General features: G+C 35.5%; 2 protein-coding genes across 2 annotated transcripts in view; one reads left to right on the top strand and one right to left on the bottom strand.

Moving 5' to 3' along the window:
• The window catches only part of LOC134532868 (superkiller complex protein 3), a 50967-nt gene extending 43611 nt beyond the window's left edge, over nucleotides 1-7356 (bottom strand). Inside the window, exons 1-4 of the mRNA XM_063369868.1 lie at nucleotides 7223-7356; nucleotides 4982-5099; nucleotides 3093-3325; nucleotides 258-453 (exon numbers count right to left, since the gene is read on the bottom strand). Coding sequence (XP_063225938.1) covers nucleotides 258-453; nucleotides 3093-3325; nucleotides 4982-5071 — 519 coding nt within the window. The 5' untranslated portion in view covers nucleotides 5072-5099; nucleotides 7223-7356. The remainder of the gene's footprint in view (nucleotides 1-257; nucleotides 454-3092; nucleotides 3326-4981; nucleotides 5100-7222) is intronic.
• Nucleotides 7357-7608: 252 nt separating this feature from the next.
• LOC134533516 (RNA 3'-terminal phosphate cyclase) lies at nucleotides 7609-19871 on the top strand. Its single transcript, XM_063371039.1, has 10 exons — nucleotides 7609-7830; nucleotides 10104-10221; nucleotides 11680-11806; nucleotides 12722-12845; nucleotides 13456-13514; nucleotides 15046-15187; nucleotides 16585-16709; nucleotides 17246-17399; nucleotides 18334-18438; nucleotides 19562-19871. The coding sequence occupies exons 1-10, from the start codon at nucleotides 7777-7779 to the stop codon at nucleotides 19655-19657; spliced, it is 1104 nt and encodes a 367-aa protein (XP_063227109.1). The 5' UTR covers nucleotides 7609-7776; the 3' UTR covers nucleotides 19658-19871.
• Nucleotides 19872-20435: the final 564 nt, after the last annotated feature.

Consider the following 20435-nt stretch of genomic DNA (forward strand, 5'->3'; position numbering starts at 1 on the left):
AATATGTTATGCAACTGCAAAGGGTGGTGGAAATGCAACTAAACTGCAACAAAATGATGAGCAAAGGAAATATTTCACCATGTCTCACTGTTCAGTTATTTACACGAAACTGCAGAAATATTTTATTTAAATCTGTTGGATACTCAAATTTTATAAAGAATATTCATTAATACAAATACAGTAAATATTAAACATGATCAAACTTTACACAAAAACTAACAATCCTAAAATAAAAATAGTTTTAATAAGCAACTCACCACCTCCGATAAATTATCAGGCAGGTCTCTTAGCTGCGCAAGAACCAAGGAGACAGTTTTCCACACAACACTTTGCCGCTCCGGAGTCGCTGCCACTGTGTCGTGCGAGAGTATCTTAACAAACTCGTCTATGGTGTTCAGTTTCACTGACAGTACAGCCAACTTGTTACAAATGTCTGTGAATTTTCCCAGATCACTGTAAGAAACCACAGCTGTTAATTTACTGCATGTTTGTAACAGAGTGAACTATAAAAAAATTTTAAATGCACAGGAAGTCCAAGCGGACTTGTTTCCCTACATACCACAACTGAGGAAAACCAATTTACATAATGGTAAAAGGCTACTATAAAATGGTTGCCTGTGTTCACGGTTTAGATTAGTGTTCTGCAGGGTTCCCATACTCTTACTTCAGCACATTTCCCTAAGTTTTCCCTATCCAATATCATAATTTTCCCCCTGTCTTATTGGTCTATTTGGCAAAATAACAAATATTCCAGTAAAATTGACTAACAAAACATATTTTGACAAACATCAATGTCATTAAAATTTTACTAAAAAATATATTTTTCTGCCCAATATAAAGTTTGCACCATTATCATTTTGACACAGAGTTTGTAACCAACACTACCAGTGTTGTTTGATCAAACTCTGAAATTATTTATTATCAATTGGTATTCCATAAATACTGGGCTTGTAATTATTTGATTATTCTTTAAATGAACAAAAGTAAGTACTTTGTATCCCTTACACTTAATTAAACTACATCAGTAAAAATCTGATATGGATTACCAACAGCAAAGAAATCATGATTAAAATGCATTCGGTTTTCAGACATCAAGAGACTACATAGCATGAAAAATTACTGATACTGTTTATTTTTTACTTACTTACTTACTTACATATTGGCAAATTTCCCTGTGTTTTCCAGGTTTTGGAAGTCACCTTTTCAATTCCCTGAGTTTTCCCTGTCTACAGGAACCCAAGTTCTGGCACAGTGTACAGTCTGCCTACTTGACTGTGACCATTCTCCCTGCTAACTGAATACCTTGGACACACGTAGGGAACAGAGATACGAACTGGACGAGGAGGCAAGGGAATGGGCAGTAGTCTGTCCACAATGTCACCACCGAATCAGTAGGCACATTTTGAATCCCTAAGTTCACTGACATGTTTTGGCTCGGTTCATTGTCAAGTATATATATATTTTTTATTTCCACCAACAGTAACATAACTTAAGAGGTACGTACAACACAAAAGGACACACATTAAAGCCAAATATAACACTAATTGATAAGACTATACATGAGGTGGGCACTGCATATAGGGTAGGCACTAGACACAAGGCACCTACTAAGGGACAAGACAGACAGTTCAGGACAAAGTCACAACTAAAGCTGGACTCACGATCATCTGTCGGGTCTGTCCGTCACCCATCCGTCAGCCATTCATCCCTCCATCCGCCATCCGTCTGTCCGTCAACAAGCCGAACGATTCACAAATACCTATACACCAGTCATAATATTTTTCTATTTGGATTCAACCAACTTACTATTAAGACTTAAAATTTTAAGAAAAGTTACTGATTTAAGTATGACAAATGATTAAACAAACAAACTCTAGAATATTTAATTAAATATAATTTTAAGTTACCATGCATTGTTAATTACTTTTGTGTCTCAGACAACTTTTGGTGGAGTAGGTATCAAACTTAAAAAGTGTTCATAGGCAAATTACAAACATAATACGGAAGCAGCTAAACAAATAAACAAACTACCTAAAAAATCTTTTAAAATAAAGACAATGCTTTTCAGACATTTTTGAGGTTATAATTTCATTCATTTGTTCATCCATCAAAAGTTAAAGCTTGGCAAGGTTTTAACAGTTGGACAGACGGACGGACGGGCGGAATGAATTTTTTGGGCCATCTGATTGGCTGCAGGTCAAGTTATTGATGGATGGATGGGTGACAGACGGATAAGACGGATTATTGTGAGCATAGGCGTGCCTACAGGGAGGGCCAGGTGGGCCATAGCCCCCCTAATGTAATCACTCAGATCGGCATTTTCTCTAATGCGTTCATTCATATTCATATATTCCTGGCACTGTGACACTCAAACTGTTTTTCAGTGTTGCAGCGTGCTAATTAACAATATTTTTAAACATTTTATCGTTCTGGAAATACAGACGCCTTAGTTTATTTAAAACACGAGGTCCCTTAAAATAGCCAAACAAAAAAAAAATATTTTAAGAGGTTTGTTAAAGTTCTGTTTTCTGAATTGCTGTGTTTGCATTCACTAAAAATAAGTTCATTTCAAGGTAGATCTGGACGAAGCTATTGGAAAATTCGAGGGGGAAAAATGTTTAAGTACCCTTTAAACATTGTCTATGGGAGAAAAAAAAACATATTTTCAAGATTGTTAAAATTATACGTATATAAATATTAACTAGTAAACATATCTCGTTGATACTGCACAAAAATATAAACACGGCAATGAGTGAATGTATTTAGGTTTTTTAACATTCAAAATTCAGCTTCTGATTTAAAAATTTAGCAGGGCTCCCCCTAATGGAAATGTCTGGGCACGCCTATGATTGTGAGTCTATAGCTTAAAGCTAACGCAAAATAACACATAAACACAAAATACATAAACAAATAAGAACCAGAAAACACACATTATTACAAAACATACTAAGGAAAGAGGTGAAATTAAAAATAATAATATAGAAAATAGATAAATAGACGATAATGTCGATGTAATAATAATTAAACCTCATATCAAACTAAAAAAAAATAGGATTTGGGAAAACAAAAAGACTTTCTGCATGTAATATTACCTCTCGAGAATCAAAAGTTGCTGATAAACTGAAAGAAGTTCTTTCTGCCCTTCTTCTGAGTTTTCTTTTTCATAGAAAGACGCCAGACCCTGCCACGCCAGAATCTGCTTGGGGGCTGCCTCGATGGCCTTCCTGAAGGCTTTGGGGGCCTGGTCTCGCTGGTCGGACTCTTGCAGGGATACTCCGAACAGAACCAGGCCATGATAGTTGTTCCTGTCGTACTTCAACACTGTCTGGAGAAGAAACACTCATCATTAGATGTACTGCATGCCACGAGATACTCTGATGTCAACAACAGAACTCAAATTGATGCAACAACATCTTCAAGAAATCATGCCTAATACAGTCACACAGAAAAAAGATGCTATTCATGAGATAACTTTATTAAAAGATAATGCCTACATTTAACTTTGGTATGTAAGAACAATTTCTTGTTATAAGTATTCAGGAAATTTACCATTTTTTTTTCTAATAAAATAATATAAAAAAAAATAGGCCTATATGGACACACACACACATATATATTGAAGGAGTTGCCCGCCTACCTGGGCACACATATGCTGAGCCGAACTTCAGAAGAAACCACAAGATTTGAAAACTTCCAAAATATCAGAGTGGGGTCTGTTTATGAAAAGTATTTAAGAATGTGCTGAGGGAGAGTGAATAGTTCTGTTTCTGTATTTTGTTTTTTAAAATGTATAATTAGAAAAGTGAAAAAGACTGAAACGTGCATTTTCAGGATAATTTTTAAGGCATGAAACACCTGGTACAGATTCTTGAAAGCACTCAAGGGACTTACATTACCCCTTTATCTTAATTTCTCTTGCATCTCAGAATGTGGTTGCCGCTCAAATCTCATAGCAGCCCTACGAAAAGGCATATGTGCCAAAGTGTTCTTAAAACTGTTCCTTGTTTGCTTGTTTTATAGCTTTCATAACACTTTTGTTTCCTTTTATTGTTGAACTGTTTGTTTTATTGTAAACATTTGGTAGGTTATATTGTATGTGTAGTGTAAGTACTTTGGATTGAATTTATCCTTTCTGTCTGTCTTGTTGAAGTGCACATCATCCTTCTATAAATAAATAAATAAATAAATAAATAAATAAATAAATATATACCTATATATATATATATATATATATATATATATATATATATATATATATATATATATATATATATATATATATATATATATATATATATATATATATATATATATATATATATATATATATATATATATATATATATATATATATATATATATATATATAAAATAAACAAACTTACACATATGGTCTAAGAGTTACAGACACTTGGATTCCAGTGAAAGATATTTAATCCACTACATTCAGAACCACAGCCATGCCAGGTTACAGATTTTACCGGATAATCAAACAATATACTTTTAATGGTAAAACAGAAGAAAAATAAATACACTGTACGATGGTATTTAAAACAAATGTAACAAGCTGTTCTATGAAGAGAATAAAAAGACATTTAAAAAAATATATTAGGGAAATGCACTTGTGAAATGTGAAACATAACCAGCTATAAATCAGGCAACATTGTATTGAAATGAAAACTGACAATAATGATGAACTCTGAGCAAACAAAAAAAATGCCGGCAGCACAGTAATGCTGTATCTAAGTCTTCTGTGTAGACAAAGGTGAGAAAAATTAACAATCAAAACTAAAAAAAAAAAAAAAAAAAAAAAAAAAAAAAAAAAAAAGTAACCATTTGTATTCAGGTAGATATCCTACACATATATATATTTATAATGGATGAAGATAATGTCATTTGAGTACACACTGTGATGACAAGAGAAGATACTAAATAAGCTAACAACTGTGATTGTAAAATCAAGTACAGTATACCTACTTACCTTGCAATGTTTTAAGGCAGTTTTATGATCCTTGTTCTTGATTGCTTCCCTTGCTTCCTTTAAAAGAGCTTTTATTTCTTTGGCATCCATTTTATACCATTATCATAGACAAGTGTATCTGAAACACAGAACACACACACATATTTTATAAAACAAATAATCTAAAACAAGAGAAAAAAAAAACTTTTGAAATACCACAGCATTTCTGCACTAAGCAACCTCATGCAAAAACATATTGAAGTAATAAGATTGAGCTCTGCAGAGGATAATTGTTCATGGAGTTACAAAGAATGCAGATAAAAGGTGTTATGGTTTTTATTTTTTATGAATTCTTTTTAATCATAAATATAGCATTTTATTCAACAAATACAACATATAAATGTTTCATGATACCTACTTATTTCAGCAAATCAATGTAATTTTGCCTGATGCATTATGCACTTTAAGAATAATTACAAACAGATAAAGAAGCAACTGGGAAGAAAAATAAAGGAGAAAAGGGATGCATACATGGAAGAATGGGGGAAAGGAAACTGGGCAAACCTTTAAAGCTATGTAAGAAGAGTAAAAGGAGAAGAGGGAATAGTGGTGATCAAGGGAAAACAGGGACAGAAATGTGGGAGCGACCAGGAGAAGGCAAAATTTGCTACAGGAGCAGAACCAATATATATATTTGTAAGGGGAGAAGTATGAAAAGGTGGGAAAGAAGCAAAGATGGCAGAAAGGAGGGAGCTTGGAAGAGGGTACAGAAGAGAGGAGTTTGAAGGGGAGGAAGACTGGCTTTTCTCTTGCACCCCTTTCACTTCTAGCACCTTCTCCTCAAGCTTGTTCCTTCTTTCTGTCCTTCTCCATACCTCTTGCAGCTGCCATCCATGTCTCTCATGCCTGTTCCCAGCTTCCCCCCCCCCCCCCTCTTCCCATACTCCTGAAAGCCTTGATCAAACTGACAATTTCCATCGCCCTCGCACCTTGCAGTGTGCCCCACCCATGGTCAGTAACAAACCCACATACCCATGAGCCATCTTGCTGGCTACACTTCTCCAACTCAAGCCCCTCCAGCGTCAGCCTGGCCGACGTGGAGTATGCTTTGCACTTCACATGCCTGTCCGTCCCCTTTAGTGCCCTAAATCCCTTCATCATCCTATGCACATGTCCCCTTTAACCCAGGTCATTCCCAATTCTGCATGGTAGCAGCCATATGCTTTTACAATGACAAGTAATAAATGATTGTGTATTCACGCTAGCAGTTATGTTCCTCACTCCTGCACTGAACCTTTTATTTTTGGCTTGTGAGAATGTCAGGGACTCTCGCCCCAGGCTCAAACACCTACACATATAACCTGGAATATGACAGTGTTTCTGAGCCTGGTTGGACCTGGGTTGAATGATCCTCAACAAGCTATCATCTGGAGGGAGCAGCTCACATCGTTAGAACTGCCTGCTAGGACAACACCTGACCACACCACTAGAATGTATTGCAGTGCTGGAGTATGCTGCCCGCTAATGGGATCCGCCCCTGATGACAGAGGTGCGTGGGTTGGAGAAAGTCCAACGGAGGGCAGCAGGATGGGTGACAGCATATGGTGATGGAGGTATGTAGGCAGACTGATGGGCTTGTGAAGATATTTAGGTTTGTCAGGGTCTAAGAAGGATTAGATGGGCTGGGAAACTGGGTGCAGAAGGGAATTTAAAAAAAGGAGAGACCGTGGGTGTAAGCTTAAAAGGGTTTTGAGGGCGATGAGGTCTGGGATGAAATGGAACAAGCTTGAAAGTACCAAGTGTTAGTGGCGGGGAGGGTGCAGGAGTTAGAGACTGAAAGAAGTTTAATCCTTGCAACCGGGCATGTGCCCAGGGGCACAACAACAGGGGGGGGGGGGGCAAGGGTGAAGTGGGGGCAAACGGGGCAATGAAAGTGCTGTGAAATCAATTTTTAGATAATAAAACTGCTTAAATAGCACCATTTTCCACCTTGAAATACAAATTTTCCCGGGGGAGGACCCCCCGGACCCCCCGATTCAATAGGTGGAATCGATGATTCTTTATAACAAGGTATATTGCCCCCCCCCCCCCCTTTTGGAAATTTAGTTGTTGCGCCCCTGCATGTGCCCAATTGCAAAAAAAAAAAAAAAAACTTCAAGCCGCAAAGCATCCTTTCCTCTAAAGTTCCATTAGTGTAGTTACATAATTAAGTCAAAATTCTCAAACATATTCACAAAAACAAACAAGTAAATGTATAAATACCAATGTTCGAAAAAATACTTTCTTCTCTCCTGATTATAACAACCGTTATGTACTAAGCCATGTGTTAACCGTAACTACAGAAAACATAAACAAAACCAATGCAAGGGCGCAGCCATTAAGCAATGACAAGTAACATCAGAAATAGCCAGCCAGGCACCAAGCATGCAAAAGTAAAAGGAGCTATTTCAAACCAGCCATTTTTTAAGGAGTTAGTAGTTTTTGACCTTTATTTTGACTAAAGGTTATCTTGGATATTTATTAAAACAATGTTCTCTCTTCAGGAAGAATCGAGTTAGGAACTTTACTCCAGAATTTCGTATCATGAAAAAAGAGAAATTTGGCCACGACTCAGCTTACAGCTTTGTTGGATTGTCAGTCATGTATCTTGGCTTTTATTTGTAAACAAAAGGTATTAAATGACAGATTCGAAAACGCCCCGGCGTGAGATCTTAGGGGCTGAATTGGTGTTCTGCTTGTATTGAACCCGACCATTAAGTTTCGTTATTTGAGAGTGGTATTTTTTTCTAAGCTAGTTTTTTCTTGCTAACTTAAATATGTCTTGTCCAGCTTCTACACTGATTGAGATTGATGGTGGAATGTTAGAGGGGGTAAGCAATCAATGTGTGTTATTAAACATTATATTTCTCCTCTCCCCAAGGCGAACCGGGTTCGATTCCCGGCAGGTTTACACCTAGGTATTTTGCAGTGGGTAACGAGGCCAACCTTGCAGTGATACGATGGATTATCTCAGAATACTTGCGTGCTTCATTCTTATTTTATCATTTGTTGTCTCTAATAACCCCGATGTTGATTAGACGTTAAACCCTAATTTTGTGCCAACTCTTACAAGTACTGCGTGATTCATTTGCCATTTCACATGCCTCTATAACAAATTTTTATGTCTCCCATTGGGTACATTCCCACCAACAAATGGAAAGAATTTGAAAGCAGAGGGCAAAGTGTCTCTATTCTCCCCTTCCCCAAAATGAAATTCTTCTTATGCTCCCGTTCACCGACGTTTAAATCTCTTTATATTCATTACTACCAAATATTTGTAACCATGATAATAACAGTTAATTGTAAGGCATACACTGCACAAATTAATTATTTTATTTTATTTTTTAAAATTTAATTTAATGACTTAAATTATTTGTTAACCTTGAAAGAACACATTTGGAAAAAGGTTCTCATTTAATATTGATTGAATTCAGAGCTAAATATTATTAAAAAGGATTATGAAATCATAGGACTCACACACACAAAACTCCTTAGTCACATAAACTGGAAAAAAATTGGTGGTCTGTAAAGTCAGTTTACGGACGATAGTTTAACGTGACAACGTCATAACAAAACATTGATGAAATGATTGCATACTTTTATGAATAAAATTGAATCATTTTTATTGAATTATCATTATTTTGTATGGATACAAAGAAGGAGTGAAATGAAATCTACAATTTAATTGATAAATTTACTTTTATTTGCACTCATAATTCAAATTGTACAGAAACTCAGGTTAACTGGCTTTGCCTTGTGTGATATGTTATCAGTATTTAGTAAATATACCACAAAAATGGTTTATTTTACACATTTCCACTCAAATCATCACTTACAGCATTGTGTTTTGTGGAAATTCAACAGATAGGTTAGTCAAAAATTGTTCTGTGTGTAAGAAAGATATATTAAGCATAATAGGCCTATTTGTTAAAGAACAAAAAAAATAACCTGTCTCTAATAGTAGATTTGTTTTTAAAAGCTCTAAAATCTTATTTCTAGCATGTGGTACATAACTACTATTACTTTATGTTTTTATTTAAAATAGGCTAACTGTATATTTAAGAAAAATATTTTTTTTTCTTCGTTAGTACAGTTTGTCTGTAAATTTAACTTTTCAACAAAAAAGGGTCTTTGTCATACAACAAGGTGCTTCGACATTTACAAGAAACATTGTTCTTAAACAGATATTTCTTTAAAGAACAAATCAAATAATTATTAAATGCTTATTCTATCTAATCTCCCAAGTATTTGTTTTGTAATCAGTAAAAGATATAACAAATTACTAAATTATGTTTGGTGCATTTTTTTTCCTTGGATTTTGTTTTGTACATGTAGGGGTTGCTGAATGGCTACACTTGCTGTAGAACCAGTGGCAATTTCAGCAAATGGAAAATTTAGATAAAGATATTTGTTTATTTCATTATTTGATTTGTTCTCATTGTTTATTTGCATAATATGACTTGTCAATATTTAAGCGCAAACTTGTACACACAAAATAGATCTAATACGTAGATGCAATAAACTAATTTGGAGGTATGGCTCTAAACCCTATTGTGATTCATGTTAAAAAGCTGAGGTGGAATGGTGCTCAAAACAAATTATTTATAGTAAAAATAATTTGGAATAGTAAAATAATTGGATAAATTTATTTATTTTTTATTAATTTTATAGTAGATATAAAAACTGAACTGTTTTTGTATTGTTGCTAAATGTATAAGCAACATTTTGGAATATTTTAATATAAAGTATTATAAATGGATGAATAAAACAATTTTGAAATTTCATATCTGATTCACCCAATCACCAATTACCATATTGTTAATTCAGTATTTTCTGGTTTCCAATACCTTTTGTGTGTGCCACGAGGTTTATGTTAAATAAAAAAATAATGTATAATATCTTTATGTAGGCTACATATTTTATAATAATGTTTTATGTAATCATTATTAAATACTACAGTAGAATGAAATTGATTTGTTTTAGTTATAAAATATATGGAAAAGAATGGAACATAAATTTTTGTAGTGTGCCGCTGTTTCCAGCAATTTGTGATTAGAGTGTCGTGGTCAAAAAGCTGGCAAACTGTGTTTCATGCGCTGGTCAGGGCGGGCAGATTCTTCGACTGGCCCTGGCGTTCAGTGCACTCAGGACCATTCCTGTTCGGGTGCGTAACATCCGAGCCGGCAGGAGCTCTCCCGGCTTGAGGGCACAGCACCTGAGAGGTACGTCGCAGCGGGGGGAGGGAGGCTGTTAGGGCGAGGGGCGCTCCAACTTTGTCAAAATATGCTGTTGTAAATTATGCAGTGTGTGTGTGTGTTCACAAATAGTACCCTAGTAGACCAGTCCTCTACAAAATCTCTGGTAATTCAGGAGCCAGGCACAAAATTTAGGTGACAGCGATAATAATATATATTTATTTTGTGAACAGTTATACTTTTAGATTTAATTTAAACGTTTAAGTACTAAAAGGTACATATATGGCAACTTGGTACAATATCAGTCATCAGAGTTAACTTATTGCATTTTAAATACTGTCCCGGTCTCTTGGACCCAGTCGTTTCTGTGCAAGATTTTGTAGCAGCAAAATTGGCTGATGTTTTGAAAATCTCTGTATGTATGTATGTCTCTGTATCTTGGCGTGAGTTAGTCGGCAACAAGGAAATGTTAGGTTTCATGGCGACCTGGCACTCGGATTTGTAAAACCTAGAGTCGTAACATGCTTTTGCTAAAAAAAAATTTTTTAAATGTTAGCTGTTATTTTGACGCAGAAAATATTTTAACGTACTGAAACTCGGTGATGCAAGGGGCTATCAGATTTTTAAACCTCAAAAAGTGCCAGTTTCATCTGCCATAGTGCATGTTTTTTGTAAGCTGGCCACCAAACCGGAAATTGGAAAATGTTGGGAAACTATGTGATTTAATTGTTTTCTGATAAAATGCTGCATGTGGAATCTGCACAACTTTTATATTAGACATTGCAGGGTGTGAAAATAATAAGGCACCCTGACAGCAAACTTATACAGTTTCATATTAACAGGGACTGGAGTAAAATGAGTGATGCCTTAAAACAGGCTGCTATCATAGACTAAGAAATGCCAATCCCTGAATACTGTAAAATGTATGTGGGAAATATATAGGTATTTAGTAAACTGTCACTTTTTTTTTTTGCAATCATCACATTTAGTTGCCACAAATTTCCTGGGTGTTCAAATTTGTGCTTTGTATCATCATATATTACAAACAAAACAAAAAAAAATTTTTTATACTCTTATTGCAAATCTGGAAAATCTTCGAAAGGAAAAAAACTGGAATTTTGTATTTAGAATCGGACATAGTTATGCAAAAAGGAACCAACCCACATGAAACCTATTCTGAATAATTTGAAGTAAAAGTTAATTATAAATTGTAATTCTCGTATTGATAACGTAATGCGGGTATCATTTTAATGGTCTAGTATAAATACTGATATAATAATAGCAACAACGGTACGATCAACCTTGTACTATTTTAATTTATTTTCAAATAAAATATAACAAAATTGTGGGTTGGTTCCTTTTTGCATAACTACGTCCAATTGAGTGGCAATCCTGTTTTGGACATTGCAATTGGCGTGTAAGCCATGTAGTGTTGATGACGATGTCTACCGCCACCTAAGGTCCATGGGTTGTGTCCGTCTGCAGGCGTGCAGATCGTGCAGCAGATGACAGGCGGCACGCTGAAGGGAGCTGACATCGGGTCCACCAGCATCGAGTTCCACCCGGGCAGGATCCGCGGAGGGGAGTACTCGGCGGACACCCAGACTGCCGGGTTCGTGTTCACTTGCGGCGGAGATGTTGGGTTTTGCATGGTCTGCACTGTCATGTTTCGGCGTGGGTTATCTTCTGTGCATTGCAGAAAACAATCTTGAAGGGAGGGGCAACAGGGGTGATTTATCCTCCCTCCCCCATATCCTCAATAGCTAAAAATAAGATGGAAACATTTAAATAATTACTTTTCAGGACATCAGAAATGCATTACTATAGTCTAAGAGCCTATTACTTAGTAAAAATTTCTGACTCCACATTTAACTGGGAAGTATTCTGTACGTACCTACTACCCAAAACCCTCCAGTCATCTGCTTTTCACCCCCTTCTCCCAGCAAATTCCTTTTCATCCCACCCCACCCAATTGCTTCTCCCAAAATTCATAGCTGGGTCCGTTCCTGCTTCATTTGACAATTTCTTTGAGAGACTGATTTTGATTTTGCAGAAATTGCAATGTTTAATAAAAAGGGAAATTTTTTTATTAGTATTCTATTTTTATATTTTACTTAACATAAAATCTTTTCTGTAAATTATTTATTGTGTATTATATAATGTATTTAGTACTATCTAGTACAATTTAAATAGCATTTGTGTGTCTAAAAATAATCACATACTATCTCATTGACTCATTTTTATTCATATATGTACTCATTGATAATTTACACTTTTGACGGCTTTTAGATTGAATGACTTGGCTCCCTTACCTGTTGTTTTGCTATAAATACACAATTGGGATTGATCGACAGAATTTTAGTACTTACATTAATAAAAGATTTATCTAGTTTAATTCATTTATGCTCTTACTTCAGTGATCTCCTGATCTGATGTCTGTTTCCTGCGTAACCAAGATGAATGGCCCATGTTCCTGACAGGCAGTGCCCAGTTACTGATGGGAATGTTGGTTCGTGATGTGTTCCAGGAGTATTGGATTGCTGATACAAGTAGCCCTGCCGTGTGCGTTGTTCAGCGACAAGGTGACGGTTCTCAAGCTGAAGGGCGGCACCAATGCAGAGATGGCACCCCAGTTTGACTACACAACAGAGGTAACCTCGTTGGCACTGCACTTATTTAAGTTTAAGGCATATGCATGATATATTTCAGAGTAACAATAATAGGGGGTACTACACGCTTGCTCGATTTTGGGCCCACCTTTGGAAGTCCTCATCAGATGAAACTGATTTCTAATAAGACAACCTGTTGGTTTACAAAATTGCTCTGATAAATAACTAACTTACCAGTTATTAACATACATATGTTACAAATGTAGTCGAGGCGAGTAAAAAGTCAGTGCAATTTCTTTTTCTCATATTCATACATATATTCATTCATTATTTAAGTTTAAATCGTGATGTGCTGACTAAAGCAATTGACAGTCATAATGGACATGGATGATCAGAAATACTTTTTATTTGCTTGAGGGCCTTGATCCCGTCAACTAAAGTACTTTGGTGGTAAAGGTTCAAGCGTTAGGCGTTAAAATTGTTGCTGTGCAATTCTTCGTCAGAGTTGTGTTTTCGAACGTAGATCAATCTTGTATTTGAATACCTACCTATGTGCTGCATACTCACCAAGGCAAGTGGGAAAGAGTTCCTGAAAGATGCAGTTGTTCATATCTGTTCTTCTGCTGTCTCATACTAATGTGTTCAATTTTAGGTTTTCAGGCCATTGTTGGAAAAATTTGGAGCCACGTTTGATTACAAAATTATTAAGAGGTAGGTGAATTTTATGTTAAAGTACTGTTATATTTTCAATTTTTTCCTTGCTATCATGCTTGTCTGTAAGTGTTATCCTACTTGTAAAGCTGTTTTAGAGAAAAGTGCATCTTCACATGCTTTTTCAAGAGCATTGTAATAGCTAGTCCTGTGTGTTCTGTAATGTTTACTCACATCTACTTGGTCATGTGGCTTGTATTTGTAAGGGAATTGTTTGCTACGTAACGTAAAACACAGCTGACCACCATCGTCAACCACACAACTAAGCGTTCTTGAATCCTCAAAGTAACAATACCCAATTACAAACATATTGTGACTAGATAACTCTCCTTCCAGTAATCATGCCTGGTAGAACTGTGCTGCCTCACTTCTATTATAGTTTAATCACTCAAGCATGTGCTTTTCTAAGTACTGAGCTATATTGCACTCTGCAGACTTCTGGAGGCACAGATTACAAATATAACTTAAAACATTTGTCAAGGATTTCAATGTATGTGCCGATTGGTTTGAACACAATAGTCATGAACTTAGCCAGTTAGCATAAAAATAGTATTTTGTAAACTTTCAATATTTTCTCAATAAAGTAATTGCAAGGGTTTGTTTCAAAAACCACGAGCTTTTCAGTACAGAGACGGAGGTTTGTGGGGCGCCTGAAGACCCCACAAGCAGTGGTCTTTGCAGGTAGCATAGTGTGCCCGCTGCTGAGAGCGGGCAGGTGAGTTCTAGCGTATCCGCACAGGATGAAGTCGAGCCTAGCTCCACATGGGTCACGTCACGGCCCTGGGACAGAATCGGTGCCCATCCACGTGGTGGTGCCCAAGGTCTACACGTATGTCAATCCGAAAAACCCCCCTCATAACATCATCCAGCTTTGTACCTAATATGGATCTAATGTTGACTAGGTTGCATTTGCATGCACACGTCATTAAGAAGTATTAGATGATGATGGTGCTCACTTATTGTACTATAGAATAACAGCATGCCCTAATGTGACTGAGAGAGCAACTCAGATAATTTTATGCAACTGGTATTGGGCACTGATAAAACAATAGGATGAGTGCATAAATATTGGTGGAGATTATGTTAAGAAATAAAAAGAAATTGGATAATATTATATAATTCAAATTATAAACAAAGGAATCTTTCAAAGATTAAAATTCAAGAAATTTTGGTTGTATCCAGACAAATAATTGAACCGAAGTGCATGGATCAGAAAAATTAATTTAATTTTGATTAATTGTGCATCTGAATAAATTTTAAACCATGATTGCTCATTAATTTTTTTTCCCGCCTGTATCTGTTTTTGACCAACTTATTAAAAATTATTTACCGTAAAAATGCAGCATATAAATTTTATCTATTTTGGCAGAGTGAGTATCATAAAACCGGTTATATAAAAATAAAAACAATGGCACCGAAATACTATGTTTTAAAAACGAATTTGGACTAAAAATCAAACCATAAAATCTTGTCTCTTAAGTATTGTATTGTTGACCTCAAGAAGTGCAAGGGTAGTGCTGTGTTGTTTCAGGGGTTACTACCCTCGGGGAGGAGGGGAGGTGCACATTCGAGTGCGCCCCGTACAGAAGATAGAGCCTGTCGAGATGACCGAGAGCGGGCGAGTGGTGCGCATGTGGGGGTGGGCTTTTGTTGCTGGTGCGCTGCCTATTAAGGTCAGTCTCCTTAGCTCACACCTCATTTCAATTATTCTCTAATTGGTTGTCTTACAAGTTAAATCTTTTTTTTATTAGTGCATATGTATTATTTATATTTAACATTAATTTATAATTAGTTTTGGTTAAGCATCATATATTCAACAGGAACAATTTTTGCAAAATATTAGTGAAGGCTAAATTTATTTTATTTATTGTATTTATTTATTTTTAACTATCACATACCCACCAACAGTCGGAGGACTTTTATGGTGGAAACGACACAATCGTACAGAATACAAATGTAGTCACTGTAGGCATGAGGGCACTGCCTTTCGGTGGGCACCAAGAGCAGGCAGGCACCACCTGGGGAGAAGCACCACAACAGGTAGGCACTACCATAGTTGGCCAACACACGTAAGAAGCCAAAGCCACATACGTGCAGGGACCACAGGATACACAAACGAACACAATAACTGAAATGATATAAAAAGAAAACAGAAAACAAGCACATAATCACAATTAATAATTCCAGTAATGAAGGGGGAAAAAAAAAGAATTAACATTAAGTGTAAAATATGTGATATAACAAAGGGACAAGTAAAAGAGAACATTCTTTAAAGATGAAGTTCGGAATTCCATCAGGACCAGTTGACATAGTGTATTGCAGTGGCTTAATACCCGACAGTAGAACGAAAAGTAGCGTGCAAACTTTTGATTTTCACGTGCATCCAGACATCACTTGTGGGAAGCAGGAGACCATTCAGGTGCACACGTTTAGAGTAATCCATACTTAGTAGGCTAACATGATCATATTTATGGAATCAAATTTGCTTACTAGGTCGCTGAATCATGAGCTAATGGTCAGCCCAAACATTGAGGGCTTCCAGTACTAGGTCTATGAGGCTTGTTTTTGTGTGGCACACTGAAGCTTTGAGCTCTGAACTAATGTGCAGTGTTTTTGTTATTGCATAATGTGGCCATGGGCATTGTATCATTATACCATTATGTAGCTGAAGAATTTTTAACTTAGTTTACTGCAGATTTCTATCTTAATTTAGCATGCCTGAAGTTAGTATAGTACCTCCTGATATATAGCAGCAGGACATGACAGATTTGGCTACATAGGAGGGCTACTAATGTTTATTTATAATATAAAAAAACTTTGAAATGGAAATTTCATAGCAAACAAAAGTGTGTGCTCTTCTTGTATAAAGCTTTTTTTGTTAGCATTTACGTATATTTTATTTGAGAAAGATCTAAAACAGCAATCTTTGCAAGAATTTTACTTTTAAGGCACATGTGTGGTGAAATTACAACATGGCTGTTAGCGATAGTGCAGGGTGAGATGCTGTTTCTTCACGTGTTACATATTAAAGTGCCAGCATTTTTTATTCTTGTTTGTCGTGTGTGTTTAGATGGCTGAGGTAATGGCCGACAGTGCATCAAGGGTACTGAAGAAAAGTTATCCTGATGCAGAAGTGAACATTGAGCCTTATAAAGAAGCTCCAGACGAAGCAGTCGGTAGTGGGTCTGGCATAAAGTGAGTTAATATGATAGTACACTGATGATAGTGTTTCACTTTATCTTCAAACAATAAGCAGTTTTGATTAAAAGTGGTGTAATTTGTAAACACAAAAATAATGGTAATTTTATGATGCTAAATGTTTGTCATTCGCTAGTTACTTAACATTTACCATGTTACCAAGCTGGATTAGCGATTTTCCCAGATTATCACATATCAATATAGTTTTAACGTAAATCCTAAGTGGGAAATGTGAAATTTTACTCGCTAGAAAACAGAAAACATTGAACTGAAATGAAAACAGACACTAACAATAAACCCTGAGCGAAATAAAAATGCAGGCAGCGCAGTAATGTGATCTGCCTGCCTAGGTGTAAAAAAGTCAGAATCAAAAAAATTCTCTTTGCAGGCGGCTTGATTGGTGCCAGATGACAGAATTTGCCAAACCATATAATGCCAGATGAAATAATCTTCAATGCACATCTAACAAAGCAGTGTATGTTTCACAAGTGTACGGTATTGGTATGTGTTGTGTATGCTGTTGTTTGCGCTAGCGTTGTGGCACAGACCGACAAGGGCTGCCTGCTCGGGGGCTCCGCGCTCGGCAAGAGGGAACTCAAGGCCGAGGAAGTAGGACAGAAGGCAGCTGAGGAGCTTCTGGAGTCTGTCAGGACTGGCGCGTGTGTCGACAACTATGCGCAAGATCAGGTATTCCCCAGTACCCAGCTGTAATGTTCATGAAAAATATTAGTTCGCAATATTTCAGTACAGTAAACTCCCTATTATCCGCGCATGCTACGAAAAAATACAGCACATATGTAAATATGTATTTTATTACAAGTGAGCAAATTTGAACTCTACTGACGAGTGTATTGTGTGCAGTATACAGTAAAACGCCACAGGCCTTCTCGGAACTCACGCAGTGTCTAATGAAGTATCTCAGTACGTACAGTACTGTATCCTTGTTACGAAGCAAGTACCGAGCACTTTTATGTTTACATTACTGAAATGTATTGTATGTTAATTATTCAGTAAAATACTAAAATTTTAGCATAATTTAAAATATTTTTTACTGTAAGTTGTAACTTTTACTGTACATAAAATTTAGATTTTTAAGTTGAAATTAATGTTTCCTTTTTTGTTTCCCATTTTCGGCTCTTTTGCGGATTATCCGCGATTTTCACTATCCGCGGTGGTCCTGCCACTTAATTTCGCGGATAATCGGGAGTGTACTGTATTACCTTTTAGTGAGTTTTGAGATTACATTGTCTTGTTACGCATATTTTCTGGTGAACTTAAATAAAAATGTACACCCTTTTTGATTATATGTATCTACCAGATCTAGAAATGGGGCGCTCGATTTCGGAAAGAAGGAGGGGAATCAGCACACTTATATTTGTGCACTTGCACATTTGCATATAATTACAAACCTGCACTCTTGTGTACCTACACACTGGCATACTTACTCACTTGCATAATTGCTTATTCACATACTTGCATACATTCTTATACCACTATCTGTAAAGTTTCACTCTTAACATGTGTGATGGCTGTGCATTTACTTTTTATATATATATATATATATATATATATATATATATATATATATATAATGACTGATTAGTGCTATGATGTGTTCCAGGTTATTTTGCTCATGGCCATTGCTGGTGGTAAGTCCCGTGTGAAGTGTGGGCCAGTGACTCTACACACTCAGACAGCAATCCACATTGCGGAACTACTCACACAGGTACATGCTTTTCGGCTTATTTTACTCCCTTGGTTCTGTTTGTTAAATTGAAGGGCATCTAACTCCACCATTTTGAATTTTCCCCATTTTTTTCTGTGGTTTCAGATTTTACTTACTCATTTAAATTTTTGAAATTTTGGCATATTGGGGAACAAATAATATACTCTCAATTTTTTTTACAGTGTTAAAGTCTTATTGTTACTATATTTTGCAAAGGAACATTCCTCTGAAATGTATTTGATCCTAGATTTTCATCACTTAAATTAAAATGGAATTTAAAACATCACAGCAGAACGTTCACTATGTATTTATCAGCACAGAACAAAAGTGCATCTCAAAAGTACATACAAGTGGATAAAGCAAGTTATCTGCTTTTTTTATCCCTTAAGGTGATTACTTTTCTTATAATCTCCCTATACTGGCGATGTACTGTTTTATTCTTATTTTCAGATTTAATTTTATTGAATTACATGCTACACGTTGGCTGACTTTAACTGACTTGTGACTTGATTCATAATGCTGACATTTTCCCTGCAGGAATAATATTCTTGGTTGTGTAATATGTGTGTGGGTGTAGGTTTGTGTGTATGTTCCCCTAATAACTTTTCTCTATCTCAATTAATTTGTATGAAATTGCACATTAGAGGTATTTCAGTCTGTAGATTTGTATTTTATGTACTTCATAGATATCGGCTTGCAAATACTAGCACTTTACTTTAGTTGTATGTGACAAATCCCACAATAACTTGCAATCAAATATTCAAACATATAACACTTAACTTATATTCTTAACTATATATGTAATCTGTAAAATGTTTAAAACTATCTATCTCATTAAAAAATATATATATTATTTTTTTTACAGTATATATGTTTGTTTTTAACTATTTTTTTATTTTATTCTTTTCTTTATTTAAATAATTTTATTTTAATTTGTATTGCTCATTATTGTATTTGTCAAATCTAAATTGTAGGAACTAATCCCTCTTAAGTAGGGTCCTCAATGGCATTGGTTAAGGAAAACAGCCTCATATTCACAAATTTTAATCCTGCTTAAAATTTTGAGTGGTTTTTTTTTTTTAGTGGTTAAAATGCTTATAAGTGTATTGTTCTTATTTTTCAGGCTAAATTCAACATCGTGAAATTAGGACCAGATTCCAACATTATTGAATGCGATGGAATATCATTAATAAACAATAACAATGTATCTACTTCTTAATATATATATATATTTATATATATATGTATTTATTCGTAATTATCTTGACTGAATGTTCATACAAAATCTTAAGAATGAAAATGATATATTCTTTGTTGTAGATTATTTATTGAATATGATGGAATTTTTTTTGTATGTATGTATCATACATTTTTTTAAAAAGTAATTTATAAAATAACCTGACTGAATTTTGGTATAAAATCATGAATATGAAATATGCTATACTTTATTGTAAATCACTTAATATAACATGATAGTAAAAAATTTTAAGTGGTGCTTTGATATTTTGCTAGTGTAAATTTCAAATTAAAAAAATGTAAATTATACAATTTTGTTTACCTTGACCCTTGATTGATCCCCTAATAACACCTTTCACCACCCCTATTCCCACAAAAAGCCATTAGGCATGGGCGTTAACAGAGCCATCGCAAGGAAGGGGGAGAGGGATCAATCTATGCCCCGGTTCTGCACATAAGGGGGGGTCCCAGATGAGTTTCAAGAGTATTTAAATATGTGTGTTAACTCTGATTGGATGAAAATTACAAGTCTATTGCTGATATAATTCATTAGAAATCTTTATAGTTCTGTGATATGCACAGATCACGTTTCCAGTTTTTTTTTTTTATATAATTGTAGCATAGGTTGCATTAAGTAACAACAAAATTGTTTGCCCTTGGGCCTTAATATTCTTATGATGGCTCAGGATGTTTAGACAGGTTTCGGTTCAGGGGCGTATAGAGGATATATCCCTCCATGAAATCTAAGAAGATATTATAAA

Source organism: Bacillus rossius, chromosome 6 (genome assembly GCF_032445375.1).
Source record: "Bacillus rossius redtenbacheri isolate Brsri chromosome 6, Brsri_v3, whole genome shotgun sequence".
In the NCBI taxonomy this organism is placed as follows: Eukaryota; Metazoa; Arthropoda; class Insecta; order Phasmatodea; family Bacillidae; genus Bacillus; species Bacillus rossius.